The sequence below is a fragment of the Caloenas nicobarica genome, chromosome 1 (assembly GCF_036013445.1).
Source record: "Caloenas nicobarica isolate bCalNic1 chromosome 1, bCalNic1.hap1, whole genome shotgun sequence".
Lineage (NCBI taxonomy): Eukaryota > Metazoa > Chordata > Aves > Columbiformes > Columbidae > Caloenas > Caloenas nicobarica.
In genome coordinates, this window is record NC_088245.1 from 211243535 (window position 1) to 211257516 (window position 13982).

The 13982-nt window shown below is 42.2% G+C and overlaps 1 protein-coding gene across 1 annotated transcript in view; it reads left to right on the forward strand.

The window, feature by feature from the left end:
- Nucleotides 1-13982, forward strand: part of TENM4 (teneurin transmembrane protein 4) — a 627658-nt gene that overhangs the window by 467022 nt on the left and 146654 nt on the right. The window contains exons 14-15 of the mRNA XM_065629610.1: nt 4962-5156; nt 9331-9531. Coding sequence (XP_065485682.1) covers nt 4962-5156; nt 9331-9531 — 396 coding nt within the window. The remainder of the gene's footprint in view (nt 1-4961; nt 5157-9330; nt 9532-13982) is intronic.

Consider the following 13982-nt stretch of genomic DNA (forward strand, 5'->3'; position numbering starts at 1 on the left):
AGTACACGTCACCCATCTTGTGGATGGCACAGTAGAATGGAAACGACTCGGGTCTGTGGATTTTTTTGCCACTAGTCGGGATTGCTGTGACCTCAGTAACAACACAGCCCCCAGCTGCACATGGACAGGGGCAAAATGTCACAGTGGGAATTTTCCCTCTGAGAGCAACTTTAGAAAACATAACTTTAAAAAGTGGCATTCTTGTTTGTTTAGCCGACCGCTCTGTCATTGTGCAGCGCAACTTTATAGTCATACTTTCTTCTAAGAGACTGATTATTAAAAAATTAAGTGGCTTTTTCATTGCTTCAGGCCTTGCAAGTGTGCCTGAGCTCTGGATGATCGCTGAGAACCTGGCTGTGGGGAGTGGGGCAGGGGCAGAGCAAGGCGAGGAGGGGAGTAATGGCAAGAGGAACTGGGTACTCTGGCCAAAAATGAAAAAAATTTGGACGACTGGTAAGGAAGCTTGTCCCAGAAAACAATATAATATGTTTTTCTGCTCAAGTGAGAAGTATTTTTAATAAATGATTTTGGAAGGATTTTCACTTGACCTGAAATTTTTAGGTTATTTAAACATTTAAAAACCAAACTAAATTACTTTTAGTAAGAACACGTTTTCAGACCAAGAAATCCAAACGTTTCATGTGGGAAATAGCAGAATGCCATGCGTCAACCTCTTCGAGGCCTTTTTTTTTGGCTTGAAGCAGTCCCACAAACAAAGTGCAGGTTTCTAAATGTGGGGAGGGAGGCAGTGTAAAAAGTTAGTGCCCACACAAGGAGCTTTGCAAAGGCAACGGGTCAGGACTTCACCCCGGCCCATTGCTTCTCCGGACAGCGAGCTGGCTCCTTCCCAAGAGACAGAGCTCAACTCCGTCCAACCCCACGTCCTCTCCCCTCCAGGGTCACATCCCTCCAGCCCAGCCAAGAGATAAGGGCAGCCGCCCACCCTCAGCTCTCCGCTGAGACGCTGTGGTCCAGGCTAAAAACCCCGGAGGGGTTTCAGAGTTCACAGCTCAAGTAAGATGGATGTGTCCATCTGCATCCCTGGGAGCTGCTCTGTCAGACTTCTTGCTGACTCAGGTTACACTCGGTTTGCATTTCCTTACACTTGGTTCGCATTTCCAAGCTCCTTTTCAAATCTGGAGAGCTGGAGACAAAAGGAGGGTTTTTTTCCGTCTCCCACAGCATATTCCTACTCATACCTCCTAACTTTTAGTAGGGGAAGAAGTTCAGGGTTTGTTCCCCCCAAGTCTTCCAGTAGATTCTGTGGAGAAAGGGAAGATCCTCCACTGTGCATCGGAATATTTAAACTTCTGTTCTGAATCCACTTTCAGAGGAGCTTACCTCCTTTTTTGGGTTATATACCTTAGTTTTTCAGGCACATCAGTTGAGCCACATGAAGATCTCCCATTTCACTAGGGTGCTTACTCTGGCTGATACAATCACCTTTTATTCGAGTGAATCTTTTGGTTCAGAATCTCCTGGGTTTAGATCACAAACTCCTGTCTCTTTAGGAGGACAGATTAATACTTGGAGTGTCAAAATCCTATTCGTATATGCATTTCCACCCAGTGGGCTTGTTAAATGGATCAGTTTGCCATGAGAATGGGATACGAGGGCCCCAGCGTTGGCTTCCAGTTGGGTTTTGGGGGAATCTAAGATGCTGCTTTTGACCTACAAATCCCTCAGAGGGCAGCAACTGCAGCATGTGTAAGGCTGCTACAGTATCTGTCTGCAGCTGTATATCGGTCCCTGTACAGAACAATAAGCCTTAAATAAGCAGGTCTTTGCCCACGTGAAAATTTCGAGGTCATAGATGTCCTGGGTGTTCCTTTGTTTCAATTCCACCTTGTAATTCACCATCCAAATGGATGGGAAACTGGGGAGCAGAAAGCCCTTCTGGTTTTAGTAATTGTTAGTTATTAATGTATTATTAACCAATTACTTTAAACCAAGTAAATGAAAGCAAATCACCAGACGTGTATTCACAGACCTTTTGAAGACCTACTCTAACACAGGAGATGGTGTTTTAAAGTTCTGCATAAAGAAAATGAAGAAATGAATGATCTTATTTTCTGATGCTAAACTTTACAGGAAGAGTGTTGTGCATTTGGGTTCTTGCTACCATAACCACCCTAGAGAATTACTACCATATCAGCATCTTAGATACTGTTTGTTGGAATCTGAATGATCAAACAATAATTATCTATCTTTATATATGGAAAAGAGTTGTACATGTAGCAGCGGAAAAAAATCCAGAAACCTCTTTTGTCTTTATTCATTGTGGTGTGTTACAAAGGAGGTTTTATTCTCGCCGTTGCCTTGACATTTGCAGCAGCACTTCCCAGGTTATGCCGAAGATGTTCTCCATAGAGGGCTCTGAGGAGCACCAGTCTCATTGCAGATGGCCAGTAATTTATCTGATCTTGTACTGAGTGATCAGCTGCCTTGTCAGAAAACATCTAAGTCTTTCTCAGCAGCCTCTCTCTAGTTAAAGGCAATTATTCTTTCTTCTTGTTGAAAAGAGCTGCAGACTATCCTCTTCCAGTGCCTTGAAAGAACAGGCTCCATTACTGAGCATTTGAAATTTGAGACAGGGGGGCGGAAAATTCCATCAGCCTAGCTGAAAAGTGAAATTACAGAGTGATTTTGCTGTGAACCGTGTACACAACAGTGTATCTTAAACAATTTATATCTCGTGTTGTATAGGTAAATATCTCACTGAAAATGGTCCACTTGAAACGCAGCACTGCGATGTGCTGCCTTTAAAGTGAACAGTGGGCTCCTTCGCAGTAATAGTTACTAAATTCCTTTATTTTCTAAACCTCTTTTATCTTGGACAGGCAAATATAGTTCACTGCATATCAAACTGGCTTAAGAGTCAGAGCTGGCAGTGCTTTGTAATGTGTTGAGGTTGCTGTAATTCTCTAACGCCCAAATTGACTTGACTGTAACGACACAGGGAAACAGCACGGGGTGGGCACCGTGGGATTATTGTCTGAAAAGATGGGAAAAGAAGGAGAGGAAAAGGAGTTTACATGTTGCCCTTAGCCATGTTAACATCTCTTCCTGCATATATGCATATATATATATATATAAAAATAAAGGAGCTGGTCCAGAGGAGGCCACCAAGATGACTTGAGGCTGGAACAGCTCTGCTGGGAGGACAGGCTGAGAGAGTTGGGGTGTTCAGCTGGAGAAGAGAAGCTCCGGGGAGACCTTATTGCAGCCTTTCCGTACTTAAAAGGGGCCTGTAAGAAAGATGGGGACAGACTTTTGAGCAGAGCCTGTTACGATAGGACAAGGGGTGATGGTTTTAAACTAAAGGAGGGAGATTCAGGCCAGACATGAGGAAGAAAGTGTTGCCCCTGAGGGTGGTGAGAGCCTGTCCCAGGTTGGCCAGAGAGGTGGTGGATGCCCCATCCCTGGAGACATCCCAGGCCAGGCTGGACGGGGCTCTGAGCAACCTGAGCTGGTGCAGATGTCCCTGCTCATGGCAGGGGGGGCGCTGGGGGAGCTTGGAAGGTCCCTTCAACCCAAACTGCTCTATGATTCTATAATTCTGTGACACACTCAGAGCCAGGAATGAAGCAAAAGAGGTACATTGGGTACATTGTATTCATCTCATGCTTAATGCAGTTGAATTAAGCAGCAGACTGGAATATTGCTTTCACATTCTCCTGCATAAAAATGTCCATAACTTGCCTTTTCGAGGGGCAGATGAGAAGCCCGGCTGCTCTCACCCAAGGATGATGTGCAACAGTGAATGAGACAAGTCTGTGGTGAATATATGTCCTGAGTTTCAGCAGAATGAAATTGAGGAGAACAGGGCTTAAGCAAGAGAAGTTTCAAGGGATAGTGAATAGGGGAAGGATATTGTTTCTGAGGGATGGAAATCAGCAGCTTCCTCAGAAAAATCAGGACAGAGGACAAAAGGAGAGTAAGGCACTGGGTGTTGAGAATGGAAAAGGGAGGAGACATCATCAGAGAGGAGCTGAAGGAACTTAGAGAGCAGTGATTACCAAAGCTTTGGTCATGGAGGCTGAGGTCTGGTCCTTGATGCCACCTCCTTCCCTGGGGAGCCTGCTCTGTATCCTTCACTTCATCCCATCCCACTCTGCCTGACTTTTTCCAAATTTAGCTCAGAAAATGCTTCATCCATCATGCCACGGCTTGAGCTTGTCATCTTCCTCTTTCCCCTTCATCACATGGAATAAATCCTGTAGCTGGTTGGCCTTGAGAATCAACCAACTTTGCTGCAAACAAGGACAATTAAAAAATCATTTTTTCGACTGATTGGAGGATAGATTTGGAGAACTTTTATTATGAGTGCCCAGTTCTGCATTGTGTCTGATGGTGAATGGAGTCCGGCAGAGGTGATAACCAAAAAAGGGGGACCAGAGATTCAGTTGGTGGCATGACATGAGCGAAATCAGAGAAATAGTCTCAACGTGGCATTCTGGACTCCGAGCAAAGCAACTGAAACCCGTAAAGCTGAGAATTACAACAATAAAAACAAAACAAAGGAGTGATTTGTGTGCAACTGAGGTCCACGGCAGAGACCGTGTCAAGGAAAGTCTGAAGTCTGGCAGCGGGTCAGGGATAGCGATAAGCAATCTAAAGTCAGTGGTGCTGCCGAAAGAAGGCACCAGTACGTTGGAAAGTCAGAATACAAGAAAATTCCGAGTTTAGTTAGTGAAAAAAAGTGTTATGAGACACAAAACAAGGCCGTGTTCTAACTCAAGAGTATTGTTTGTTTGTTTTAAACATTCATAGCAGGATGAAGTTACCAGCTGGGTGTCATCCATGTAAAAGACCCGGTTTTGGCAAAGAAAATAACAACATACCCCAGTGAAGGCTGTGTATGAAGAACATAAATCCCGAGCTGGACTCCTCTGCTCTTTTTTTAAAGTGAGAGCCGCGTACAGCTGTGTTTTAAGGTGTTTTCTGTTCTCTTTCCCCAGCGTCCTGCCCGGTGCTGTGCAGCGGCAACGGGCAGTACATGAAGGGCAGGTGCTTGTGCCACAGCGGCTGGAAAGGGGCCGAATGCGACGTCCCGACGAACCAGTGCATCGACATCACCTGCAGCAACCACGGCACCTGCATCATGGGGACCTGCATCTGCAACCCCGGGTACAAAGGGGAGAGCTGCGAAGAAGGTATTTGCAACACACATTCAATTAGCCGCTCGCTTTGATTGTCGTTCTGTAATTACGTGGATGGAGGTGATTCAAACACTTAACAGAACAGTAATAGGCACCTTAGAGATACCACGCGTAGATGCAACATAAAAATGATGTGTTGGAATAACTCGTCGTTAGCTATCATATTTGTCCAATAATTGGATGAAAAGCCGTCAAATGCTTCAGACAGACAAATCTAGTTGAAAGACCAGAGCATCTAATCATATATTCAAATGTTCTTATTAAAGCATCATTTCCATTTGTGCAGTTAAATGTATAATTACTTTTACAGTGCTTTCTTCTCTGCTATGCTATGCCAAGTGATTTCAGTTGCTTACAAACACAAAATGGTGGCGCGTGAGAGAAAATCCGTGATTCTTGTCAGCTTTAAAAGCTTGAAAATGCTCAGGACTTGAATTAAATTCTACTTCAAAATCAGATATTATTTTAATGGCTCTTCCAGAGCTTTTTTCTCACATTAGCCCTCAGACCTTTTTCATTTACATTTAGATTTGTGGCTCAGAAATACGGTGCCTTTTAGCACTTATCTTTAATCTCTTTGTGAAGGAAGCCACCTGCCACCATAAACCTTTATCTTCCTGAGCCTGTGACTGCCGCTTATTGCTAAATGAAAAAGTGGACAGTTTTGTAAGTGTACAAATCATTCGGACATTTACAAAAATAGATCCAAAAGTCCCTGATTTACAGAATAACGTTCAGCACTTTTGAAAATTATTCTCAAAATTCTATGCAGATGACCCGAAAAATAATTACGTTTAAGTAATGCTTCTACAAATACATATATAAAGCCTCTGCACCACTTGATAGTTTAAGTCTTCCATTTGATACATGCATAAGAATCAGAATGGTTTGAATTAATTTATGGTTGTCCTCATGTATGCGGGATAAAGATTTATCTGAAAAGGCTTTATTTTACAGACAATCAAAATAGGCTGAATTGGATTCAGACGTTCAAATGGCATCTAATCTAGCGATTCTTTTGATGCATTAAATGTGTTGGAGTGGGACATCTCTGATGTAACGTGGCTTCAGTGTCAGTAAATGTTAGAGATGAAGACAGTATCAGCTCTGGAACAATAAACCATCTCGTGAGAAAGCTTCATTTTGGCTTAAGAAAACACAATTCAATGAAGCCACGGGCCATGCTAAACCCAAAGATTGTGACTGCTGGAGTATCTTTAAAGCATCTCTGTAGACCTCGTATTTACTAGATCATATCTTTGCCGGAGAAACAGAAATGAAAAGATCATGATTTTGCCTCCAGCTAGACGTGTTTAATGTGTGTAAATCAGAGTAATATTTGGTCTTTTTCTAACAGGAACCGTTTCTCTCTGGTCACGTTTAAAGCAGAGAAGCCAGGAACTACTCAGTTATTTCATGTTATCACTGTAGCAGGGGACAGTGTCAGTCCCACTAGGTAAAAACTTGAAAAAGAATGAAGAATAAAGAGAACATGATTTTTCACATGAGGTCTTTAGGATATTTCCAAGTATGCATTTGTTTTTCGTATTCAAGGCATAATTTGTATGGTCTTGTGAGGGGGGAAGTAACTCAGAAATACGCCATGTGGGAAATCTTCACAACATATATATATACACGTATATATTTTTAGATCAAGTAAAAAAGTTGATTTATACTATTTTAAAAATTGCTTTTACTTTTTAATTTCTCTTCTAAGAAGGACCATCTGGCACTGATTACCTTTTATTATTCCTCAGTTTTCGTAGCTTCACTGCTTAGTCCATGTTTATAATGGGTTTTCATTCCAGGGTTTCTTCAGCCTTTTCTTTTTCCCCCTGTAGAAGTTCAGCAGTGTTTATAAAACATCAGCCAACAATCTTACACGAGTTTTTCTTTTCCCCTTCCTTAGTTTATTGGCCCATATTTTATAAGGCATGGGCTAAGCCAGTGAGACATTAAAGGGAAGGGAGCAAATTTAAGCAGTGAAAAATGAGAACTTACTCTTTGGGTACCGAATAAGCCTAATAACTTGTGTGACCAATGAAGCATGAAGCATATTGGGGAAAAGTGTAGAAGAGGCACTAGCTTTGCTTGCTGCGTGATTTATCTCCCCGGCAAAGGTTCTGCACAAGACTGAACTATAAATGGGTCATTTTCCAACCAGGAATTAGACCATTTGGGACATTTTCCAAGCAGCAACACAGATATATTAAAACCTTTTTTTTAATTTTTTAAAGCATACTCGATATTGTCCTCCTGCCCCTCTCCCCATCTTGCTTCTCCCAAAGCTGGGCGGCTAAATTCGTCAAGCAGAACTCTCTAAAAACATACCATTGTACTCCAAATCCACTAAGCAATTGATTAAGAAGAAAGCAGAAGCCCCTAATCCTGTCCCAGGGCTCTTCCGATGGTGCAGAAAGCCTAAAGAGATACAACTAGTGAGGCCAAGATTAAAGTCGCCATTGTGTGTGACATTTTCTGAAAGGGCTCATTTCAACATGAAAAATGGCCTTGGGATTATGATAAATGGGGGGTTCTGACATGCACATTCCCCTCCTATAATCGTCCGTGTTAGAGCTGAGATAGCAGATTGTCCGCTCCTCCAGTGGAGCCCCCTGTAAAACTCACCTTTTTCCCAACTGACCTTCAGAGGGGATGATTAATTGCCTGGAGGCAGCCGGTTGTCAGTTAGGCTGTGATCTTTGTTCTCTGTGTTTAAACCATCTGCTGAGAACCGACGAGCCCATTCCTTGAGTCCTTTTCGTACTTATTACCGCTGAGAAAGAACCGGGCCAGGGCTCCAAGGGTCTCCTGCTAAAATTGGCACCCGAGCTCCCCGCTCGCTAACAGTGAAGGAGATTTATAGACTCATCCTTTCCAGCCTCTTACAATTTTCGGGGATTGTTCCAGCTATGAGCAGGGCTCCGGGAATCAAAAAAAACAGAAAACGCTCTCACATGCCTTGAGATAGTAATTGCTGAGCCATTACTTGTCAGGCTGAGGAGGTTTTGAGGATCCAGGGAATTATCAGGGCAGCTGTTGTGTTTCCTTTTAAGATTTCTGGATTTTAAAACAGGTCATTGGGATTCTTATTAGCTTTCAGAGGGGGAAAAAAACACGAACCACAAACCTGCTGTGTGTGCGGCGGCCACGTTCTGCTCTCCTGCGTTAGAGGCAGGAGCTGGACAGATTTCCTCTTGCTGCTCAGACAGACTGACACTTGCCACCGGTCCCCAGGGCGCTGCCACACACCATTTCAAGAGATGGGGAGAATCTCTCTATATTCTTTTATACATAAATAGTGATGATCAACTCCTGCAGTCCTTTTATTTGGGGAGGGTGTCTGGTGCATTTCATATTTTTCGATTGCTGGGTGAAATTCCCCCGTGGACAGAGAAGCTGATGTTTGCCTATAAAACATGTGATTCAAGAATGAGGCATCAGCACATTCGGTCTATACTGTACACCTAATGGAATGGTCTCCAGTCTTGTTAGGAAGGTGCCTCTTTGAGGAAAGAAAAAGAAATAATTTAAAGAAGAGTATTAATTGATCAAAAATAAAACCAGAAGAACACCAACATCCAAAAATATATTATTTTCTTGTAATCCTTACTCCAGAAAACTGTCTGAGGATACATTGAACGTGAAATTTATGTGTCTGTGAAACCTGTATAAACTTCAGCACATTCTTCAATTTAAGCATGTAGTTTGCTGAATAAGGACATCGACTTCTGCTGAATCTTTATGCAAAGTTCTCTTTCAGAAAACTAGAGCTCAGCTATGAATTCATTAGTAACAGTAATTTAGGTTATTCTAATAAAATAAATGGAGGTGCAATATGTGTGCAAGAGAATATTGTTCTTATTCTTTTCTTAATTGAAATTAGCCTGTTCTTACTGCAAAGGTCATTTATTAGTGTAGGCCTGGATAAAAGAATGAATTTAATAATTAATTTTTTCTCTGTTTTTCATGGCAGTGTTTTAGGTCTCACTGCCTTTTGGGGACCCTGTTTTCTTGCATCTGCTTTGTGCACAATGGGCCTTTGCTTTCTGGTTGAGACATTAGATAAATAAGTTTGTGTAGGTGGTAGTCTGATAGTTTGGGGTATTTTTTTTCTGAAATTCCCATTTGCTTTCCTTGTCTGCTTCTTCTTCCCCCGGGCACGCAGTGGACTGCATGGATCCGACCTGCTCGGGACGCGGCGTGTGCGTGCGAGGAGAATGTCACTGCTCGGTCGGCTGGGGAGGAACAAACTGCGAGACCCCAAGGGCCACCTGTCTGGACCAATGTTCTGGTCACGGGACTTTTCTCCCCGACACCGGCCTCTGCAGCTGCGATCCCAACTGGACTGGACACGACTGCTCAATCGGTAACGTCAGCGGTGACTTACGGTTGTTGGTTTTTTTTTTAAATTTTCTTTAAACTTTGTAAGATGTTCAGACTCAGATCTGCAAGGAGAGTGCTACAAATGTGTTCCAGTAAACCGCATGTAGGGCATGACTGGAAGCAGAAATGCCATAACTCAGCTACATAAATAATTCTACTTCCATTGCTGAGCATAGAGAAGTATAATAAATAACTCCATTAAAGCCACTATTGTTCATTATGTTGCTATGAATGTAATTGATGATCTACTTATAACTGCTTGTTCTGGTGTGAGTTCTTGATGAATCCCAGTAGCCACCAAAGGGTCTGTTTTGATTTTTAGGAGATGGCTAACTTTTCTTTAGGTGGCTGTAAACGAGAAGGAAGAGGTTTTGATCCTTCAGGTCTTACACCACTCTGAATTTGAAAGCTGTGCTTATCTAGACTCAGCTAAAGGAGGATGAGTATCACATGATGTTCATATTAAAAGATCATAAGCACTGTCCTCAATCAAGTAAACCATAAGTTTCCTAAGTAGAAGTATTTTATAGTACAAGCACCTACCAAGAGGACAGATTTTTATGGGCGGTTTTGTGCCGAGGTTTGGAACTGTGACCTTCATTCCTCAGCTGAACGGGCATCTTGCTCCAAATCTGCATCAGGTGTCTGAAACAAAGGCTAAAGAAAGGATTCGGGAGCCTTTTCATTTCTTCCAAATGCAATTAGCCCTTAGAGGCCATGCTGAGAAAGGCTGTAGTACATTAAACAGTCAGAACCTATGGAACGTTAGTCTCTTGGCTTTTGTGCTGTACATTGTGCTCACGAACAAGAGGCCACAGCAACAACAGCTTCTTTACACAGCTGGGGTGGAACTAGGCCAGATATCCAGGGCAGCTCAGTATAGGCCATGAAATGAAATGAATTTTCAGCAAAGCGACCAAAGAAAATCTATTAGGAGAGCGGATATAGTAGAAAAATTACGTAAACAACATTTTCGCCGAGGAATTACTATCGTGTACAGAAAATCATGCAAGTACTTTAAGAGAGTGACTTCCAACGACGGGACAAACTGAATAAACTGGTACAAAGGATGTAGAAAGAAAACCTTTTTGACACTTGTCATTTAGGTTAGATATTAGAAAGCTTCTCATAAAGTAAAATCAACTGGATTGAAAATAAGCAAAAGAAGAGGCCTACTTGCCTGAGACTAAAGTCAGGCTGATCAAAACTTTTGCAGATGTAGGCAGGGAAGCTATCCTGCTTTAAAGGAGGATAAATCTGGTGTCAGGCTTTCCCTTTCCCTATATTAACATCTTCAGTCCCCTACTCTATGAGTTCATTTAGAAGACCACCGTAAGTGGAAAGGTAGTTGTGTATTTCTAATGATTTTGTAGTGTAGTTCATAACTGAGTCATTATTCTGAGTTTATGTGGAGGTTTGGGGATTGCAGGGATGGATTTGGAAAAATGTTCATTTCTACATGCAAACAGAATTCGCTTTCCCTTTGTTAACCTGCAGGGTCATGTACAGATGATTTATAAGCTTTCTTTATACTGCTTTTGTAAATCCATCACGTGCAAACTTTCTTTGGCAGTGTGAGGTTATTTGAGACAAACTTGAGCATCGTTCCAAGACCTTTTTCCTCGCTGAGCTGCCTGTAACATTCAGGTTATTGTGCCTCCCAGCTAAAATCACAGCTAAGGTGATTTGTAAACTTCCATTTGTAACCCGGACCTTTCCACTGGATTGATGACTTGATTTGAAAGACAGATTTACTCACAGGATGCCGGTACCCTTCTTGCGTGATTAAAATAGAGTGAGCAAGTGTATTAGTACACCTAACAACACACTGCCCGACCCAGTGGGGTGGAGGTTCTGCAGAAGGGACTAAAGGGCCCAGATTTTTATTGTTCTATTAATATAAACGAGGACCAAACAGAACAGAAGAATTATTAAGTGAAAGAATTAAGTACTTAAGTGCTTAACCTCAGCTCAGCAAAGCAGTTAGGACTGTGTTCAGTCCCAGTGAGGTCTGTTAGGACTGTGCCTACATGGGCTCATGCCAAGGACAGCCCCTTATATAAACCACATTGAACAGCGGATCCACCTGGAAACACGGAATAAAATACGAGGAGGCGCAGTGGGTTTTCCAGCTCTTAACGCCTTGAAGTTGGGACTGATACCTATCTGAAATGCTGTGTGCTGTATTCTTTTAGAAGGTATCATTCAGTATGGAGGCAGCTCGGTGAAAAGTCTGTGGATTGCCAGACGTAGAAAGTAAAACTAGACTATCTTAGACTCGTTTTTTCAGCTAAGGAGATAGATTTCACCTGCCTTTAGGAGGAATCTTAGACGAACAGAGATTACTGGCTAGAACTCTTATTTTTCAGAAGATAATAATATTACAGATATTTCTGTTTCCTGTTTATATTATCTTTTTTCATTCTGCTTAGCCTGTATCTTCATAGACAAGCGATGCAATTCAATTTCTTGTGAATTCTACTCTGCACTGGACTGTAGGAAGAAGTAATGATATTACTTTTTTTTGTTGTTTTTGCTTTATGTGTGTGCTGGCATACCTTGAGATAGGGCTGCAGCCATACTACATCAGATTTTTCACTCAGGAAAAAATGATTTTTAAACATGCTTCACCTTTTCATGCAAGGCACAGTTTCTTAGGATCCCCTTCCCCTCAGTATGCAGTTCTTTTTTGGTAGATCCCCAAATATATATATTAAAAAAAAAGTCTTTTAGAGAAAGGTGCAGGGAAAAGTCCAGAGATAACCTGTAGTGAGCAGCAAAAGTGTCATTTTGATTTCTCCATGGAAGGATTAGATCCCTTCCCTTTTGCATCTAAGTACAGTTGCACAAGCAAATACAAAAAGATCCTTTATAACCCAGCTCAGCTAAAAAGTCCAAGGCAATGCTTAGTACAAGAAAGATAATTATAGGAACTGCTCATCCTAACCCCTTTTCTCCAGAGTCTGCCATTGCAGATCCTCTGTATCCCAGGCTTTGACTGTGCTATCTCCCTTCACCTCTTAATGAGCCCCAGCAAAAGATTTCATTCTCCAAGTTCTGGCAGCTAATGAAGCCATTAAAGGGCAGCTCTCTTAACCTCTTATTGTCTGGGTATAGTGGGAAGAAGGAAACAGAACTTAATATGTGATTTAGTCTCACTCTTGACCTATTTAGACTGGACCACGTATTTCTAGCTAATCAACAGGCAACAAACCACGTACCATAAGATGTATTTGCTGAGTGCACTGAAATGAATAGGTGAGTCAAGTTTTCTGCATTTGGAGAATGCACCAGTTCCCAGAGGGATCTCACTGATGCATCAGGACAATCCCAGGCCCATCGAAGCAGTATTATGCTTGGATGCAAAATAATTATTTAAGGAATTAAATTACCTGGTGTTGTCCTTCACTCTCCTCAAAGTTAAATCAGTGATTTTTGCACTGTCCTCTGTTTGGTAGTTGACATCTTGACATGCGTGATATTCTTTAGAATCATCAGAAAGATGATTATACAAAGCAGCGATAGAAATTATATTCTTTGCGTAATAAGCTCACTGACTTTTTCCGAGCAGTTGACAGTGGCTGTATATTGACCTGCATGCAGTTAAGGATTCCTTCCCAATCAGTCATTCGTAATGACTCACTTTACGCACGGTTGACATCCAGGCCCTTAAAAGTACAGTGGAGAAGAGCACGAATAGGTAGGAATATATATATATGGTGGTCCTAAATTGTCAGTGGGGATACAAAATCATGGGCGGTACATTTAAGGCTAAGAGTTGGGAAGTGGAAGCTGAGACTCGGTAAAAAAGTGAGAGGTTATGACGTTCTACTTTATATTTTAAAATGGCTAAGAGAGAATGCCCGACCAGAGCCTGAGCCTGAGTTTGCACAACCGTATCTCGTGAAATCCAGTAGTTGGATCCTGTTCATAGCTTCTCTCATCATTTCTGCTGCCAACAGTGTTTTCTGAGGACATGACTTTCTGAATGCCCTTTTCCCACTCTGGAACAGTGTCTTGTCACCAAACTTCAGCCTATAATCACAAAGATCTTTAAGCATTTATGATTTACCTTAAGCAAATGCAGATTATCCAACTTTACTACAGCATTGTGGAGAACTTCTCAGCTTCTGAGTCGTCTGGAGCTGCCTATTGAAAAGCTGCCTTTAGTCCTTAAATTTCTTCTTTGGCACATACAGGAGGTGTCTCTTCAGTCTGATAAAGCATCGGACGTGCTCTCTAGAGTATCCCACCTGCCAGGTCAGTGCAGATGCTTCAAGCCGTCATCTCAAAGAAAAGAATGAACTGGCTGGGCCGACCCTAAGAGCTGCCAAAGTTGAGGACAGAGGTTTCATGCCCTGAACTTTAATTTCACCTGAGTATCGTTCTAAAGCACAGAGTGCCTGTCAGTTGGGACGGGAACAGGGTTTTAGA